The sequence below is a fragment of the Pinus tabuliformis genome, chromosome 5_1 (assembly GCF_031772625.1).
Source record: "Pinus tabuliformis cultivar Carrire ecotype Pingquan chromosome 5_1, CPIR1, whole genome shotgun sequence".
NCBI classification, from domain to species: Eukaryota; Viridiplantae; Streptophyta; class Pinopsida; order Pinales; family Pinaceae; genus Pinus; species Pinus tabuliformis.
Genome location: NC_142305.1, coordinates 871,278,298 through 871,299,414, shown reverse-complemented (window position 1 = coordinate 871,299,414; position 21,117 = coordinate 871,278,298). Strand labels below are relative to the sequence as shown.

At 38.9% G+C, this 21,117-nt stretch overlaps 1 protein-coding gene across 2 annotated transcripts in view; it reads right to left on the bottom strand.

The window, feature by feature from the left end:
- Positions 1–10,957: 10,957 nt before the first annotated feature.
- The window catches only part of LOC149167597 (Tetratricopeptide repeat (TPR)-like superfamily protein), a 239,728-nt gene continuing 229,568 nt past the window's right edge, over positions 10,958–21,117 (bottom strand). For both annotated transcript variants that reach the window (XM_089433045.1, XM_089433044.1), the window contains 2 exons: positions 11,461–11,792; positions 10,958–11,327 (listed from right to left, as the gene is read on the bottom strand). In XM_089433045.1, coding sequence (XP_089289171.1) covers positions 11,092–11,327; positions 11,461–11,792 — 568 coding nt within the window. In that variant the 3' untranslated portion in view covers positions 10,958–11,091. The remainder of the gene's footprint in view (positions 11,328–11,460; positions 11,793–21,117) is intronic.

Sequence of the window (21,117 nt, the reverse complement as noted above, 5' to 3'; positions counted from 1 at the left end):
CCAGAAAATTGCGCAATTTTCATGAGCAGGCCTTCTGCTACCTAATAGTCCACTCAGCTCAGAAACTGCGCAAAGATGATCAGCATGCCAACCTCCTAGCCTCAGTGCAGTTTCCCTCGCCAGCAGCTCCCAATAGTAGGCTGCTAGTTCCCTCCAGGAATTGCACAGATTCTGTTGCCAAGCTCCCAACAGTTGACTGCCTATTCCCCTTGGGAATTGCTCGATTTTTGCTGCCAATGACCCATCAACTAGTTGCCAGTTCCCTCCACGAATTGCGCAAGTTTGGCTACTAGGCTCCCGGCTAGCTCCTCCAAAAAATTATGCAATTTTTGTCTGTTGATCCTCTATGCAGCCTGCCCTGTTCCTCCAGAAAATTGCGCAAATTTTTCTGTCAAGCCCTTGCCACCCGCTTGTTCCGGAAAATGTGCAGATTCTTTCTGCCTTACCTTCTTGCAGCCTGAATTATCCCTCCCGAAATTTGCACAGTTTTTCCTTCCAACCGAGCTAGACCTCGCAGACAGTCATTGTCAGCTTGGATTGCCCATCTTTATCATGCAATGACTCTTGCGCAATTTTCATCAGCAGTGCCAGGAGCCATCATCCCGCCTCGCAACCTTGCTACCTCTCCCAGTCACCTGCATCCAAAATGATCATGTGTCATGGTAGACTAGGAGGTTTTTGGATTTGATGTCGTCTCGTCATGAGTGACTGCAGGTACAGGTACACCAAAAAACATGGCGCAACAACAAATGGGATGAACGAAGGCAGCACATGCAGAAGGACAAGTTCACCAACGGATGAACAGACGAACATGCACCTTTCACAAACAGATGAGCCTGTCAAGCCTTCCAACATACAAGCAAGGAGCAATGTGCCAAAGCAACATCAAGCGAACCAATGACCATCGAAGACTTTGCGCACTTTTACATGCAGAGGTGAAGCTGTGACACACCATGAAGACATCCATCACCCAGCAGCACTACAGCTCGACATACACTCCAGCAACAGCACAAATGTACCAACATAATCATGTCGAGTTATGTCATGAGTCACATTGTCCAGATCTCCACAGTGGGCTATGTTGTCAAATAAATGTAATGTAGTGTGGAAGTCCAAGAGACCCACTTGTTGTACAAAGAGTCATGTAAAGTCGAAAAGTCATGGAATTCAAACAGTCATGAGGGTAGTTGAATAACCACAAAGGTCAGTTTCACCCTTGGCTATAAGTACCCCGTCATTTGTACATGAAATTGAATTTTCACCTTAGCTCCTCCCACATAGCCAAGAGAGTCTATAATATTTCCTTTGAGGAGTAAGTAGTGGCTCCAATGCCCCGCGCACGAGGTTAGTGATGTATGGTGTAACAACGTGTCTTGGAACTTTTGCTTAATTCAAAAGCCTGCTAACAGGCCAACACATTTTCACACATGTATTGTAACTAGTGTAAGACTAATCTTGAACACTTGTAATGCATGTTGCTTTAACCTGTGTTGAACACTTGAACTTATTTCACTTGTTGTAATGCATAATCTATTAATGAAAATGTGTTGTATATGTTGTTAACATTTTCTCACATGTGGTGGCTATCTCCCCGAACATCAAACAAACATTTCACATAAAACTTGTTGTAACAACTATTTCACTCGTGCAGACTACTCTATTGAGTGTTATATGTGTTATCTTCCCTTGTGTGTTGTGACTTCCGCATCCATGTGGACCGTTTTGCCGGAAGTTGTGCACGTCCTATTATTTTGTGTGTTCCTAGAAGAGTTAGGACTTCTCCCAACTGACTTGGGACTCACTCCCACCCTCTCCCTCTACAGTGAAAGAACCATTGACACAAGAGACACTTACAATCACCAAGCACACGAACCTTCATTAGGGGATTTTTTAGGTCTAAAATGGGCCTCCTAAGGAAATAATAAAATAAGATTAGATGACATCATCAAATTTTAGAGGGAAAAAGGAAAAACTTTTTTTTTTCAACTCATATTTTCAACTTATCTCCCTATGGGTTTACTCAAATTTCGAGTGGAAACACTCATTGGATGCATAATTTGATTCCTCACCCAAGGAGTACCTATGTTGCATACTTTTGACGGATCTTGCTACACCAAAACTGAGAAATACATGAAAAACGTTATTGCAATCACGTTTTTTCGTGTAGAAGGGTCCATCGAAAGTATGCAACATGGGTACTCTTTGGATGAGGAATTAAATTTTCTATCCAACAAGTACTCTCGTTCAAAATTTGAGTAAAATATTACGGAGATAAGATGAAAATATGAGTTGAAAAAGTAGTTTTATTATTTTATTATATTTTAATTCTTTTAATGTTTTACTCCAAAAATGGTGAATCATCCCCCATGGTTGACATCATCATCTTGAATCCTATTGGTTCTTATAAAGTTTATTTTGGTTGTACATTATTCTTAGGAGGCCCATTTTAGACCTCAAAAGTCCCCTAATGACTTCTCGCAAGACAAAGCAAACCACTATCCTTTGTTGACAAGCAGGAATTGAGGAAAATCTATAAGATAATGGAAACTAGGCCATCGTACCAGATGGGACTCCCACACCAAACGACGTGAGGTCTAGTTGGGACTTCATACCAGGGAGATCCCCTGATGTTAGTGGGTCCAGCACCGTCAACATTTTGGCGCTAGAAGGAGGGCCAGATGACAAGCTGAGCCCGTACATCTGGGTTGAATCTCTTACCCATGAATAATACATAATTTGTGCTCCCAGGGTGTTTCTCTCATATCTCCCATAATCAGTTATCAATCCCCGATGAGCTTCACGATCATTTGTCCTTGTTAAAGTTTGACGGTGCAGACAAAACGTCCGTAACTGAGCACATTTCTGAATTTCTTCATTTTTGTGAATCTCATGAAATTTATAGTGATGAGCTTGATTGTGTACTCTTCTTCCTCACCCTTGAAGTTCATGCTAATCAGTGGTGTCATACCCTACCACTTGCTTCCACCCATTCCCTTCTTTCTTTCCTCAAGGAGCTCCATCAAGCCTTCGATAAGTGTGAACACCAAGATGTCTATGAAAGAATCTCTCGTTTAAGAATGAAGCCTGGCGAATCAGTTGAGGACTTTTCTACCCGCTTCCTTCACCTATGTCACGAAATTCTTCAGTAGTTTGTGGACCTTGACTTCATGAGCCAAGAGCTAAAACACTTGGTTCATGTCTCCCGAAACAGTGAACTTCCTAATGTCCCTTCTTCCTCAAATCTTGCGGATCATGAGACACCTCATGTCTCGAAGAGGGTTCCCCCTCGCAGCAAGTGTAAAACTAAGAAATTTGCACAGCGGGTACCCCCTCGTAGTGGTTGCAAAGCTAAGAAATTTGAGCAATCATGTTCCCAACACATATGCTCAGTTGTCTCCCACCCCAATGGAGGAAATTCCAGAATGGTTCAGAAAGCCTATGGCGAAAACTCATCCCTCCATTCTGCAAGAGGACATCACCATTCATAACCCAAGTCTTGAGTCTAATCTACATCTCTACCATCCTCCATCATCTACAAGCCATGACTCCTTGCACCATGACTCGCTTGAGTGATCTGATTCACAAGCTATCTACGTGCACCCTCTTGATCCTCGAGCTGTTGGCTCAAGTTGTAGTCATGTGAAAGACAGTCTCATCATACAAACGGAGGAGATGGATAGTGAAGACATAATCAATTCCTCTCAAAACATTGAGCCTCCATTCTTGATCAATTCTCAATCTGCGAATCTTAGTGAAACATCATGCACAATCAATTATTTCGATCAACCTCGAGCCTTAGGCTGTCATCACTCCCACGCATCCGTATGTTGTGATGAATGCCCAAGCACATCATATGATCTACTGTCATCTCATGTACACTCTAACTTAGATCTAGAATGTGCACGGGTCAAAGAAAACATCCATATCGAACCTTCCTCTGCACCTCACTTTCCCATGTGTCCTATCATTCACAGTGCATCAACGTGCATCAGAGATATTCCATGTTCTCTTGCTTCTTCATCCCATGAGTTATCTCCTCGATCGACACAAGACAATGAGGTTGTCCACGATGAAAATAGTCTCAACACACAAGATTCTTCCCACTCGTCATCATCTTATGTATTGCATGAAGACAACTCGTCAAGCCAGCTTGCTGAAAATTTTGATGAAGCCTATGATAGAGATGGTTGTCATTCTGAGAGAAGTTTTGAAATCAGTAACAACAGCCATCCTCAAGCCATGCATGATTTGGTTCACATCTCAAAATGCAATTTTTTAATTCTGGAAAGTTCCGGGACATGCCATGGAGTCAAGGCACTTCAACATCCGTTGATGGTTATGCCAGGACCTCGTGACTCTGGTAAGCCCGCCAAACCAAATCAGATTTCGTTTCTCACGAACAATTTGTATATCTGCATGGTTTCACTTGAGGGGGGGGGGGGGGGTTGGCTCGGCAATTATTACTTTTAAATAAGAATTTTAAGTAAATAATTTAGGAAAGTCTTGGTGAGAGGCTGACACATGGATGGGTGAATAATCAAACTTTTAGATTAATAAAAATAATTATTTTTGCATGAAGTGACAAGTGTCACTTATGAAGCCTCATATAAAAGGAGTAAGCTATGTGAGAGAAATTACGTTTTTCCCTACTATTTAATGGATTACATAATGCTATTGTGAGTTACTATGAAGTCTACAGTGAGTTTGGTGTGGTGAAGGCCATTAAAGAGGGAAATCTTGAGCTAAGAGTGCTCGGCTAGTATTCTTCCTCTACTTTACAACGCCATTACAGCGTGGGGATTTGTGGGGAAGACGAGTACCCAAGAGGTAGAATAGGAGGTCAATCAGTGATTCGATGACATTCATTCAGGACAAAACATCTTTCACATGTGTACGCAGACAACAACAAGGGAGTGCAAGAAGCAACAATGTCGAGATTGGATCTTCACCCTTGGTGAACGATACCTCATGTTTCTATAAAGTTTTATTACATGTTTATTGTTGTACATAATCAACATAATGTAAAAGTAAAGGATACAACATTGAGTTGTAATTCGAATTATGGATGAAGGATTCTAAAAGAAATCTTTATATTGCATCATTTCTTGTATTATAGTAACTTGGATCTTTTCATCTTATTTCATTAATAAAAATGTGAGTATGATTTCCTACATTCAATAACTTGTTAGTATGATCTATGTTTGGTTGCTTTAAAAAATATATCAATACATAATAATTGAGTTTAGCGTCATAAGGATGGTCCCTACAATAACACATGTTAGGAATTATATAAATATTAGAGAGATGTCACTTAGATCTCTCATCATCACTCATTTGAGAATTTGGCCTCCTTAGATAGAGTCACACTTGTTATTTTCTTGGATTATTGGATGATTGGATGCATCTTGATATTTGGAGTTGATTTTTGGACATCTTTAGGAGCTATTCCTGGCATAATGGGTGGAATCTCTTGCTAAATTGTCTTGTAAGTGATTTATCGTTGAGATCTTTCTTTTCATGTCTAATGTATGGAATGAGTAGTTGTGCCCTAAATTTTGATAAGTATCTACTAGATGCTAGTTACAAGAAAATTGCATGTATTATTCATAAATGGCATTGTAAGATTTATTCTAGTGGTGAAACCCTTTGTAGATCTTCCCATAAACTCCATTATTCCTTGAGTGGGTAAATGTTAGAAATGTGTGCTACGACATCAAATTTCAGCCTCCTTTAGAGCAAGATTGGTTTATCTTTGTCATTCTTGACTCCATATACCCATGGGACAAGGCATCATTTCAAGTCTTTGGTGACCATTCTAAATTTTTATCAATTTTCTTATTGAGAAATCTAGGGCAGTCCTTCTTCTATTCATCTTCTCTTTTGGCAATATAACAGACTTCTCCAAAATTTCAATGTTCCCTTCTTCTTTCTTCCACATAATTGAATATGGATAATTCTTCAATGGATTGAATGCTCCTTTATATATATAGCTTCTTCAAAGGTCGACATGTCCTTTCATTAGGTCAACTTGACTTGATGAAGAGGTCGACTTGCAAGGGGGCAAGGCCGACTTGATGGAGGAGAAACAAGACTTTAACTTTGACAATAAAAAAATTTCTTTCTTTGAGACCATGAACCCAAGAAGGGTTTCTTACATAATAACTTTGACTTTGACTCAACAAAAATCCTAAAGCACTCAATGGGTGCTTTGACCTATTGACCATTGACCCAAGCATGAAACCATGCTTTAATAAGTCAATAAAAATTTCTTTTATAAATAGTTTTTCTTTTTCATGACTCATACAATTATGAAGACCAACACTAGTTACATTCTTTAATATTTCTCTCTCTTTAAATTTTTGGTCCTTTGGAGTAAAAATAATCAGCATTAAACATAAAATGATATATATATTTTATTAATGAAGTGATGATACAATTGTGGGAGACCCCTGGCTTAAATACAGCGTCGGGTGCCTCTTGGTGAATGGGCATGATCTTTGGTCATGCCCTTTTGCCTTAATTTAACTAATCATTACAGAGTTAATTAATTTTTACATAACATTGCCTTCCTCCTGAAAAGATGCTTTGTCCTCAAAGCATACGTAACAACGGATGTTGTTGATGAAACACTTCAGTCTCCAAAGAAGCTTCTTCTGGTAAGTCCTTCCACTTGATCATGTACTTTGATTACTCGAGGTTGCAACTTCTTTTCCCTGATGGAGATAATGCCTTCTGGTTCTAGAATGACCCTTCCTTCGTCATCTAAGGCCGAAAGTGTATTTTTATGGCATGGAAAACGTTGTGAACACGACTTCTATCAAGAAGGCTTAGATTGTATGCTACTTGGACGATCTTTTTGTTGATCTGGGATGATCCATAAAACCTTGGTTCCAATTTGTCTTTTCCCTTTTGTTTTAAGGACAACTACTTGTAACGTTGAAGTTTAACAAATACCCATTCTCCAACTTCAAATTCTCTTTCTGTTCTGTTTTAGTCAACTTGTTGCTTCATATGATTTCGTGCATTATTTAGATTTTCTTTTAGGGTGTGGACGACTTTTTGGGTTTCCTCTAATTGGTCATTAACAACTAGAAGTTTCATCTCGATGATAGCAAAGTCCTATTTCGGAGGTTTGTAACCATATAGAGCTTGAAATTGAGTCATTTTCACTGACTTATGGTAAGTAGAATTGTACCACCATTCAACGAGATGTAACCACTGAGCCCAATGATTTTGTTTGTCTATGGCATAACAACGTAGGTAGGTTTCTAAACATTTATTAACAACCTCTATTTGGCCTTTTATTTAAATATGATTGGATGAACTCATGTTGAGGTAGGGTCCTATATGATTGAAAAATTCCTTCCAAAAATTACTCTTAAATTTGGCATCTCTATCGCTCACAACAACCTTGGGAAATCCATGTAGTTTGTAAACATTTTTGCAAAATATCTCAACAATTTGTTTTGTTGAGTCTGATTTCCTCATCCCCATAAAGTGAGCATACTTGGTGAGTTTGTCGACCACTACAAGAATTTTATCCTTACCATCAGATATAGGTAAACCTTCAATAAAGTCCATTGATATTTCTTCCCATTTCTGATTCGAGATATTTAAAGAATGTAGTAGTCCAGGTGTCGTACTATTTTCATTTTTATTCCTTTTGCATTTATCGCATTTTGCTACATATTTTTTAATATCATTACTCATTCCCTTCCAAAAGAATGATTGGCGTGCACTATAATAGGTTTTAAAGAATCCAACATGTATGGTTGACAGTGAATCATGTGACTCTTTGAGAACCTTGTCTTTAAATTTGGAATTTGAATTCAGATAAATTCTTCCCTTGTACCATATAATATCGTTCTTCCATTCGAATTTTGAATTCTGATGTAGGTTATTGATTATAACACTTGTTTTCAGATATTTTGCATATTCACTTAGAATCTCATTAAGCCATTCCGAAACAACCACTGAAACTGTAAATAATGATGGTTCTTTGTCTTTCCTTGACAAAGCATCAGCTACTACGTTATCTTTCCCTTTCTTATGTAATATATCCATGTCGAAGGCAACACCTTTTTCTATCCATTTTTTTTGTTCTATAGATAGTGTTTTCTGCTAGAGGAGATGTTGAATACTATTATGATCTGTTTATATTAAGAACTTACTTCCCAAGAGATATTGTCTCCATTTGGATAATGTGTGCATAATAGCAAGCATTTCTCTATTGTATGTAGACTTGAGATGTTCTTACTTATTGAGCTTCTTGCTTTCAAATGTGATTGGGTGACCATCCTGCAGTGGTACTGCTCCTATGCCAAAACCTAAAGCATCACACTCAATTAGAAATGGTTTTGAGAAGTCTCGAGTATGAATACAGGGGCATTAGACATAACTTCCTTCAAGTCTTCAAAACAATTTTCTGCTTCACCATTCCATCGAAATGAGTTCTTTAGAAGGTTCGTTAGGGGTGCAGTTATATGGGCATAATTTTTAATAAATATTTGATAATACCCGATCAATCCTAAGAATCCTCTTAGCTTGGAGATATTAACTGGCTTGGGCCATTCCCTTATAGCCTTGATCCAATTAGGATCTACTTTTACTCTTCCTTGGATATTATATGTCCAAGATATTCTATTTCTTCCTTCCCAAAAGTGCATTTGGACTTCTTGGCATAGAACTGATGTTTTTCTAATACATTGTTAACTTGTTCTAAATGTTGTAGGTGCTCCTTCTATGTTTTATTATACATTAGAATGTCATCAAAGAATACTAACACAAACTAAATTAGCTATGGACGTAATAGCTCATTTATAGTAGCTTGGAATGTTGTCGGTGCATTGGATAAACCAAAAGGAATTACTTTAAACTCGTAATGACTTTCATGTGTTCGGAATGTAGTTTATGCTACGTCTTCCAACCTTATTATGATTTGGTAATACCTTGACCTTAAGTCCAATTTTGAGAAGTCTTTAGCGCCATGTATTTCATCCAACATTTCATCGATAAAAGGAATTGGAAACTTGTTTTTTATTTTTATTTTGTTTAGTCCCCGATAATCGACACATAATCTGAACAATCCATCTTTCTTTCGAACTAATACAACTGGAGCAACATACAAACTTTTACTTTTTGTGATGATGCCACACTTTAAAAGATCTTGGCCTAATCTCTCAATTTCAGTTTTTTGATGATGTGGATATCGATATAGTTTGATGTTGATGGGATTTGAACCTGCTTTGACTTCTATTGTATGTTCGATTTCTCTTTTAGGAGGCATCTTCATTGGAAGGTCTTGGAAGATTTTTCCCTGCTTTTGAATTAGCATTTGGACTTTTGGTGCTTCTTCATTGACCAGATTCAAAGTTAACATTTCTAATTGATGACACTATACTACATAAGTTGGTGCTCCCTTCCGAATCATTTTCATCATCTGGGATGATGGTACAATTTGGTTCTCAGGTGGCTGGAACCTTTCAAGGATAGAGGAAAAGCTAGGGGTTGAAGTGAAATTCTTGGGAGGTGTGTTTTTAGAGGTTTGAGAGCCTAAACAACAAGTTGACTTGATTTTCCACAAAATCTCTCAATATGGTGGGCATCCACTCAAATTCCACCCATAAATTATCTTGCCCTAGGTGTTGCCCTAGGAGGGAAACCATAATCTTTATTCTCTCAACTTAAGGACTTTCTTAAGGGTTTCATGAGCCTTGGAATAGTTGAATCTCATTGTAAGAAACCCTTTCCTTCTAGTCTTGACCTTGAGAACACCTATTATCGTCAAATACATCAAACCCTAGGTCTTGAACCTTAATTTTTCTAGGTCTTTTTATTGAGAACGAATTGCTTCCTTAGTGACGCCTTTTAACTTATATTGTGTCTGTCTCTTGAATGAGCCCTAGTGGGATCATCTCATACCTTTTCAATAGCCTACCTATAGTAGAATTGACCTCTATCTCTCTTACCGAGACTACTCCCGTCAGTGAAAATCGTAAAGGGCAAGGGTTTTTCGCTGAGGTGACATTGGTCCTCTACGCTATTGTTGTCCCATTCTCTAGTTTATACTTTGTAGGGTATCCCTCTCCAAGGCTTGCTAGATTTTGCGGCAACAATTGTCAAGGCTGAAAATTTTATAGACAATGAGAACATTGTGCTAGGCATGAGAGGGATATGTATCTTTTCAATTAACAATGATATGGTGAAAATGAAATAAGTTTGAATATTTGTAAGCCAAAACAAATATACCTTGGTTGCCTCTAGGTTTGTGTCATCCATTTGCAAAATGAAATGAGTTGGCAAGAAAGTCTTGAAGAATCCAACTATCATATTTCAATTGCACCTAAATCTTTACCCTCGTGACTCAATAGCATGCATGCTCCAAATTGCCCATTGGTTGTTGAAACAATTTTGGAACTAATCACTATTGGTTGCTTTCAATGGTCTGCGAATCCATATAACAAATTTTTTGAGGAAGATGTTATTTTTCCTTTGCAAACATTAATGCAAAATTATATAATAGAAACAATATTCCAACTCGTTTCTCTCAAGAGAAAAATCTTATTGGCATGCTCACATTCTCATGCACAAAATTGCAATGAACAAGTCCACAAACTAGTGGTCGTATGAGCTTGATTCACCGAGATTTGATGGCCTATTATAAAAAGTATATACGATCCTTGGGAATTTGCATAATTCAATAATTTAAAAAAACTCTTATTTATTAGTTCCATTGTGCATATCTTATGGAAGTCAAATTATAAAGAATTTGTTAAACTTGCAAAGCCTTATCAAGCGAATTTATGAAGTTACACTGTAACGTTTCACTTGTTTTGATGAGTAGAGTTCTCCAGGGAAAAAGAGGATGCGAGTGAGATATTTTAAGCTTACACAACAAAATAATTTATTGTAGATTTTACTCATGAAGAAAAACCACCAATCTCAAAGGAATGTTCAATTCAGGTAATAAGTACATGTTTTTATTAATAGTTCAAAATATCAAAGAAAACAGGTAATATTTCTATTAACAGGTAAAACAGTTACATACTTTTATTAACGGGTAAAACAAAATAATGATGCCCAGATTGAAAATCAATCTTTGTATTTTTTTTGCAGCTTCATTAATCTTCGACGGAGAAGTGATTTCTCCGTTTCTTTTCCCAAGTTGCCAAGAAAGACAATAAGCATTTCTAATGTGGACATCACTTCTGGACTGTCATAGCCAAACTCCTTTTCTTGGATCTGTAAGACCCTCCACATGAGGGGCTCGGCTTCGTCATCCTTACCCAGAGCATGCTGTATCAAAGCTAAACAATCACAAGCCTCTCCTGCAAAGAAAAGAAGTTTCAAGAAATAAGCTCAGAATCAAACAGTAAATGGACTTTGTAATCCAGAGTGTGGATCTCATGACATAGAATTGAAAATACATATGTCAATTACCAAGAGAAAAACACAACTCACCAACTGCAGGACTTTGTTTATCAAAGGATGCTTCACGTATCCTCAAGGCTTCCTGAGCTAAATCCTCTGCTTCCCTATGCCTCCCTAGATGATATAAAGTTGTTGCAAGACTCAGCATAGGAAATGAAATCTCTGGAGCATTAGGAACCAAGCTAGCTGAAAGTATTCTTAGACTCCTCCTAAGAATATATTCGGATTTCTCAAATTTTCTCGATAAAGCATAAGATGTTGCTAGGTTCTGAAGGTGCACTGCCAAAGAAGGATGATCCCTTCCAAGGGCTTCCTCCTTTATGAGTAAGTTCTTCTCCCACAGTAGTTGGGATTCCTCTTCTCTGTAAACAAGTAGAAGATAATGAGCACATCATAAAGGAACAATAAAATAAAATTGACTCATGCAATCTGACATTCCTCGATAGATTTTCTTTACCAACAACGTCAGAGATCACCCCAAATATGATCAATTTGAAGGGCTGTGGAGATAATTTACAAACAGACTCCCAGAAAGGTGAGTATGGTTAACATTTTCCTTCTGGAAGAAGATGATCTGTAATGGAAAATGCAATCCAAAAGGAATGTTTTTCATCATCTACAAAAACACCCCCATATATTGGTCCTGTAACAATTTTAAGATTAAAGGATTACGGGGCATACTTTTTACTGCATAATTTGACATATGCATAAGCAATGCCAATCAACAGAAGTTCTAGCTTCCCCATAGATAAAACTTTTATCAAAACATGGGATTCTAAGCATCTCCAACAAAGACGATAACTAGGTTGCCTGTTCCTATCCATGATCATAAGTAATCCATTCCATATGGATAGTCATACTCTAATCTGAACCAAAGTTAACAGGCATTCTAAGTTGCAGAAAAATAAATATTTAAGCCCATTGATATCATGATTGCCAAAGTGGTTCCTTCTGATGAATGAAGAAATCTCAATGTTGCTTTTAGCATCTTCCAAAGCAATCCCAAAACGTAGTTTTCACATAGAAATAGGAACAAAGATGATGGTTCTGCACTGAATGAAAAATTAGAGGAAAATTTTGAATTATTGAAATACATGAAATATTTATGGTTACAATGCTCTACGTATAATGAGATTTAGCCCAATGAACATATATTCTATGTTTACTTTTTAATATTTATACCTGGTATTTTATCCTTATCTCTTTTGGGTTACTCAGTCTAAATTGATCATTCACCCTCTTTATTATACTTTACTGGAGATGTGGTCAAACTAGATCACTCTCCCATAGTTTTCGCTCTCTCTCTATCTATATATATGTGTGTGTGTGTGTGTATGTGTATGTACAGTTCCTGTAAGATACCCCTCCCTTAAAATTTCTTTTTCAGTGGGACATTTCCTCCAACAATTTGACGTCACATGACTGTAGGTGCATTTTATGTAGTTTATTCAATACAATGCACACAGTATCAAATGAAAACTTAGAGGAACAATTCAAGCCAACAATATATCGTTTATATAACATCCCAACGTTGGTACAAAGCAATGCTATGAACAAGTAAGAGATGAGGCTTCAGATTTATGTACTGATACTATGACTGATATATACAAATAAGAGCAAGTCACCTGGGTATATTTCAGCAAGGAGATGACAGTAATTTCCTTCAGCAAGATGCTCGTCCCATTTCCAGCAGCCATTTGACGCTTTTCAATAAACAAACAGCTCCCATGAAATGCTGTGTATGAATATATCAGCTCGTTCAGCAAGCAGGCAAGGGAACTCGTGGTCTTCTTCAGCACTTGAGTGACAAACCAAGACACAACACCGTGACTACTTCCAGCAGATCCTACAGGCATATATGAGTGAACTCGCCCCTTTAAGCACTCCACTCAGCCAACAATGAGATGGTACACACAGCCAGCAAGAGATGAAACTTTTCCCTTGTTTAGCAGTCAACTCAGCCATGAATGTACGAAAGCCCACGGCCAACTTCAGCAAGGTAGCATGACCCTCTTTATCAGTGAACTCGGCCTCAAACTGTAGTATGTGCACCCCTCCTTTATCAGTGAACTCAGCCCCCAGCTTATGTAATATTCCTTTTTATAATTGAGTGGCCACTTTTGCCGCCTGCTGTCGCTGCGACAATGACCCTCCAAAATTTTGCCTAAGTCAATTTTAGAGCCTACATGAACTATCGTTTCAAGCCCCTTAGTGTCGTCACGTTGTTTGTTTTGTTATTCTTATGTTTTCTCCTAGTGTCGCATCCTCCTATGTCAATGTTTCCTACGTGTCGTCACCTAACCCTTAGAAGTGCTTGTGTTATTTAGCACATGATTAGTTGACCCATCCACACACACAAAAGCACACAAACGCAAAAAAATGTTCTTTAAGGCAAAAGTGCACTTCAAGTTGACGAAAACTTGCTCGTGTTGAGCGCACTCCTTCCGGCTGAAGAAGTGCACCCTTCTTGAGCACAATCCTTCATGTGGGAATTCTATATGTCTACATTTCTATTAGATGAAATCTGTGCACAATATGCTTTCCCAGGAATGTACTAGAACTGGACCCCTTAGAACAAGTTTCCAGTTTACTTCCACTGCAGAGTGTTGTTAGAATCAAGCTTCAAAGGCGCACACGACAGATTGTCTTAGCACTTCTTTGCATTCATATTCCATATGTTGTACAAGATCGATCCTCCTTGCAGGACCAAACCGCTGAAGGAGTCACTATAGGATATCGCGGATTGGTTTGCAAAGCCTGAGGGCACATACATTTGATGTTTTGGATGTTTCGGATTGGTTTGCAAAGCCTGAGGCCACAAGGCGGCTGCTGCAGAAATACAAGAGCTGGATCGCTTGCACTTCGCAACTAAAGACTTTCATGGATATGATCACAAGAGAGTGTGCATGCAGTATTGTGAAAGGATCGGTTTCAATTGGGCATAATCATCAATGTCTACCGCAAAAGATGAGAAGGTGAAGAACTAGTATAATGTAGTTAGCAAGACACATCCAGCGATGGAGATCGGCTCACTCAAAGATCCACCAACTCCAGAGATGCAGGTGCAAGAGGCAAAACAGAAAACCGCTCAAGCAAAGAGTGTAGCTCCTAGGAAGAGGATCAAGTATGATTCGATAGGAGAAAGCAGCAGGAAATGGAAAGTTGATCCTTTGAACATAGGAGCTATTCAAGCAGAACAAGAAAGGAGAGAAGTAGAAGAAGAGGAGAAGAGGAAGCAAGATGAGTTGCTTAGGAAGCAACAAGAAGAAGAAGAGGAAAGGAGAAGAATAGAAGAGGAACAACAAAGGCAATCCCAAGAGGAACAACACAAGCAATCCCAAGAGGAAGAAGCAACATAGAGACTGGAAGAAGAACAGTTGACTTAGGAGATAGAAGAAGAGTTGGAGGAAGAGGATACCATCCAACCCATGGATGATGAACCAGGTTCTCCAAAAGAACCTCCTCTTATGGGTGGTCATCTTCCATTTGGAGAAATGGGAATCACACCTCCACCTGAAGACAAAGTCATGGATGTGTGCAATGTCACATTTGATCAACACAAGAAGAGGATCGTGCAGCAGAGACGAAGATACTTCTCAAATGATCCTCAGAACCTAGTCTCAGTATCTACAAAGAAGGTGATAATTGCCAATACCATAAGGAACCCCAGGGCAATCACAGCGGAAAATGTTTCTTTTGTTATAGCAGCACAAGACAACTCTAAATATTTGTTGAATGAGAATGCTAAATTAAGGAGAGAACTAGCTGCGGTGAAGCAATAAGTGAAACACATCGCTACAGAGAACCAACGATAATCTTCGCAGAGATTTAGAATGGAAATCATCCACGTAGGAGGAACTGGGGCCAATGGAGGACACTATGGCACAGTTATGTGATGAGATGATACTTCTACAATAGGTGATGGCTCCTCTCGTTGGCATTCAAAAGAAATCACAAGAAGTGGTAAAACTCTTGAAAGTGGCAAATAGAGCAATTGACCAACTTCAAGAATGGGTTGCCAAGTATTTGAATGCTCTGCAACATTTGGAAAGAAAAGACAAGATTGTCGCTGAGATAGACAAAGTTTAGTGGAGACTCCATCATCATAACTACATGCGCCTTAGAGAACAAACAATTAGCACTATTGCCGCTTACAATCGACTGCACAATGGTTTCGAGTCTCTAGCACAGAAACATGGGATGCCCACAATAGGATCACTTGAAGAAATCAGAGGCAGGGAAATCATCTTCCAAGAGATCAGGCAGTACATAGAACAAATCAAGCAAGCATCGGAGCAGGAAGGCTTGGAGATCACCAAAGACATTATTCTGCAATATGCCATCGCACTAGTCAAAGCTCATATGAAACTCTCATGGCTATGGAATAATGTACAATCAAGCTCCAAGACCATATTGACAAAGGCACTAGAGGTGAAGATGCGTTATGCAAGGGACTTGCCAGTTCGGGTCAAATTCATCTCAACGAAGTTCAGAGCATGGCACACATACATCACCAATGAGCTCCATGAGGAAGCAAATGATTTGTCAATTTGATAAGACTTTGTCCTATTATCAGTTTTGTCTTATATAGCCATCGTCTCATATGTAATTTGTCTTTTGTAATAAATTGTATGTAATGAAGTCCAAGAGACACATGTGGAATGTGAATAGCCACATATGGAATGTAAAGGGTCATGTATAGAATATGAAAAGTTGTAGGAGTTGAAGAGTCATGGGGAAGCTCAAAGGTCATTGTCATTAGTTATAAATAGTTCCTCATAACTCAAGCTAAGGGCTTGGATTCTTGGATTCTTTCCTTGGCTTCTCTTGTAGTGCATAGGAGATAGATCATTCTTTGGAGAAGCAAGTTGTGGCTTCATGTTCCACTACTGGATCTAGTGTTTCATCTATGTAATAGTGTACTTCATAAAAAGAAGCTCTATGAGTCAGCATCTCTTCATACATGTATCGTTGATGTAGTAGGACTATTCTTGCTATGTTTATGGTATATTGTTGGTTAATTACATCCTAAGGCTAATGAACTATTTTGTTACTTAGATATGGTTATTATTGAATAGATGTTGTTATGTTTTCATGATTGTTGTTTATTATGTGAACTAATCTGCAGGTAATCAACAAGCCTTTCTCCTCATTCCTGGGCCCCCCTTTAAGATATCAATATTACTTTTCTAACTGGAGGTTCGTTTTTACCAATCGTGGAAGTTCCCCCTTGCACCTTACATTGGGCGTCTCATAAATCTTACATACTTGCTGCCCAAAGAGGTGTTGCGATCTCTTATGTGTGATTGTAACCAAAGCATAACTTTGAAACCTTTCCAACAATGGCCGGACCGTATAGCCAGATGGGACTCCTACACCAAACAATGTGAGGTCTAATTGGGACTTCACAATGGGGAAATCCCCTTACATGTTGGTGTATGTTTTAACCCCGTACAGAAATTACCTGCATACGAATTCGATAACACACAATGTGAGAGCATAACACATAAAACATATATACACAGAGATTTTCCCCTCAATCCCAAAACCGAGACTACCAGCTTGATTTTTCATTATATTCCTTTCAATGTTACAATACATATTTATACATGCCGAAGCATCCAACACCATGGACCAAAAACCATCGCGTCCAAAACCATGGACCGAAAACCATTGCGTCCAAAACCATGTGCAAAAATCATGCACAAAACCATAGGTAGGTCTGCCCAACCTAATATAGGGCTAGTTGTGGAAAGAATAACACAACCCAACATTCTCCCACTTGTTGTTTTCTTTCCATAGGGTGCCACAAGAGAGCTTAGTCATTTATCCAGCCCTACAACGCCCATTGTTTCTCTATACCAAGAGAACTTCTCAGAGCTCACAGATTTTGTCAATGCATCTGCATTATTCTTCAAAATGTCCACCTTTACCAACAACACCTTTTTTGTCTTCTATCATATCCCTCACAAAGTGATACTAAACATCAATGTGCTTTGTCTTTGAATGGTAAGCAGGGTTCTTTGCCAAGAAAATTTCACTTTGTCTGTCACAGTCTATCCTTATAGCTCCCTATACTAACCCCATACTTGAACACGATCTCTGCAATCAAACTGCTTCCTTGCTTGCATGAGTGGCTGCTATGTATTCTGCCTCTGTAGTTGATAGTGCCACTACAAATTGTTTCTTACTCATCCAACTAACAACACCTCCAAATAGGTTAAACACATACCCACTTGTAGATCTTCTCTGATCCAGATCTCCATCCCAATCTACATCAACAAAGCCACGGATATCCAAAACTTTGTCCAATCCTGGTCTTCTTTGGTAGCACAAACCATAATCACTAGTGCCATGCAAATACCTGGAAACCCGCTTCACTGATATCCAATGCTCCTTCCCTGGTTTTGACATAAACCTACTCAATACTCCCACTGTATGTGCAATGTCTGGTCTAGTACAAACCATTGCATACTTCAGGCTACCGACTACACTTGCATATGGAACACGGGACATATCCTCTTCCTCTTCTTGTGTCTTGGGACACTGTTCAGCAGATAACTTTACACCTACAGGAATAGGAACCTTCACCGGTTTACTATCCTGCATATTAAACCTCTACAATATTGTCTCGACATACTTCCTCTGGTTTAACCAGAGCTTCCTCTTTGCCCGATCTCTTTTAATTTCCATGCCCTAAATATAGTTTGCAGCAACAAGATCTTTCATGTCGAATTTGGAGGAAAATTGAGTCTTCAAATCCTAGATAATTTATTTGTCATTTCCAACTAGCAACATATCATCCACATACAAGACCAGATAAATAACACAGTCACCAATTAATTTAAAATAGCATAGTGATCTGCTTTGCTTCTAGTGAACCCAAGTCTCCGTATAAATGTATCAAATTTCTAATACCATATCCTTGGTGATTGTTTTAACCCATACAAAGACCTCTTTAACCTTCATACCAGTTCTTTCTTACCCTTCACCACAAAGCCTTCAGGTTGCTTCATGTAAATTTCCTCTTCCAAATCCCCGTGAAGAAATGTTGTCTTCACATCCATCTGTTCTACCTCAAAATCAAAAGCAGTAGCAACAGATAGAAGTAATCTAATAGAAGTTACCTTGGGAACAGGAGAAAAAATATCACCAAAATCAATTCTCGACACCTAGAAATAACCTTTTTCTACCAACTGAGCTTTGTATTTCTCCACCTTTCCTTCTACATTTGTCTTCTTCTTGAACACCCATTTGTTGCCAATGGGTTTCCTTCCAACCGGCAACTCTACCAAATCCCAAGCCTCATTTTTGTGCAAAGATGCCATTTCATCAACCATGGTCTCTTTCTAGAGTTTGCCATCCTCTGAATGTCCTGTTTCCTTCACAGTTCTGGGATCATCGTCAGTGATAGATAAAGAAAAATTTGAACAGAAAGCAAATGGACTATACCTTTCTAGCTGCCTTCTTTTTCGAACTGATCTTCTCACACCCAGAGTTTGTGGCTCTTCATCTTTTGATTCCTTCTCTGCTGTAGAGTCTGATTCTTCCTCCTATAGCTCAAACTCTATCTTATCAAGTTCCTTTGGTTAGACTTCATGTTTAATAACATCTTTCACCTCTTTGAACACCACATCTCGGTTGTACACAACCTTCCTTGTTACTAGGTTTCAAAGCTTATAACCCTTCAAACCATCCTTATACCCAATAAAGATGCACTTTTCAGATTTACTATCCAACTTGGTTTGTTTCTCCTTTGGAACATGTACATATGCATCACATCCAAATACCCTCAGATGTGAAAGAGAGGGTTTCTTACCAGTCCATACCTCTTGTGGAGTCTTATCCTCCAACGTTGATGAAGGTGATCTATTAATCAGGTAACATGCTGTCTCCACCGCCTCTGCCCAGAATTCTTGTCTTAACCTGACACCACTAAGCATGCTTCTTGCCCTTTCCATCAACGTCTTGTTCGTTCTTTTTGCAACTCCATTTTGCTCAGGTGTATATGGAGTAGTCTTCTGCTGGGCTATACCACACTTCTTACAGAATTCTTCAAATTCCTTACTACAAAACTCTCCACCATTATCTGTCCTCAACACCTTTATCTTCTTCCCTGTCTGGTTTTCCACCAGAGCCTTAAATTCTTTAAACCTATCAAAGACTTAAGATTTATTTTTAATTAAATATATCCATGTACTCCTTGAGAAGTCATCTATAAATGATACATAGTACACAGACTTACTTAGTGATGGAACCTTCACAGGTCCAAACACATCATTGTGCACAAGTTCTAATATATGTTTCGCCCTCTTACAACTAGAGGGGAAACTCACCCGATTCTGCTTCCCATTTACTCATACCTTCTACCATATCTTTACCATGAAGTATTCGAAGACCCTTCTCTCCCATATGTCCAAGCCTTTGATGCCACAGCATGGTCTTCTCTCCAGAGACCACTAGATTTTCTGCTCCACTTTCAGGAACCACGGAATTGTTGCACCCATCAACAACAGTGCTACCTTGCAGCTTGTATAGAGTTCCAATTCGAATTCCCCGCATCAATACCAGTGCCCCCCAACCATCTTGTAGGTATCCTTCTCGAACATTGTTTTTACACCTGCATCATCCAGCTTGCTTACAGAAATCAGATTTCTGGCCAATGCAGGAATATGTAGAATACCTGGAAGTGTTCTAACCCTTCCACCTTGTAACTTCAATTTTACTTTTCTACGACCAACGATTCTAGCCTTCCTATCATCCCCTAGGAAAACATCACCACCATCGTATTTCTCATACTTGCATAACCACTCTCTATGGGGAGTGAAGTGAAAGGACGCACCTGAGTCAATCAACCATGCCTCATGATCTACATGTGTACTTGAAAAAACCAAGTACACCACCCCACCTTCATTTGAGGTGGTTTTTGCCTCTACAGAAGGAGCATCATCAGATCCCTTTCCTTTGTCACAAGCTTTAGATTTACAGTCCCTTTTGTCATGCCCTTCATTTCCGCATTTCCAGCACACCACCTTTATAGGTTTTCCTGGAGATTTAGATCTCCCTCTAGATTTAGATCTCCCACCCGACGACTTATTTTTGTTTCTGTTCTAGTACCGTCCTCGTACAAACAAGGCATCACCATTCTGGCTCTCCATATTTTTCCGTCTCATTTCCTCCGTCAGCAAGGATGAGACTATTTCATCAAACTACAAGGCAGTTACATTGCTACCTATTGCAATAACCAGACTATCCCAAGAATCTGGTAGAGAACACAACAAACTAATGCACTTATCTTCATCTGAAATTTTGATATCAACGGACGATAACTGACTTACCACAGTACTAAACACATTCATATGATCTGTCACCGAGTCTCCATCTTTCATCCTCAGGTTATAGAACTTTTTCCGTAGGAACAGTTTATTCACTAGAGACTTAGATCGGTACAAAGTCCCTAACTTGTCCCACAAAGCCTTCGTCGTAGCTTCCCCTAATACATTCAGTAATACTAAATCTGAGACACATAATCGTATTGTGCTCTTTGCCTTTCGATCCAACTTCCATTCTTCATCAGACACTCCCGTTGGTTTAGTACCCGGATCTACCGCGATCCACTGATATTTATCCACCAACAAATCCTCCATCTTGAGTTTCCACAACTCAAAACTCTGACCATTAAATTTC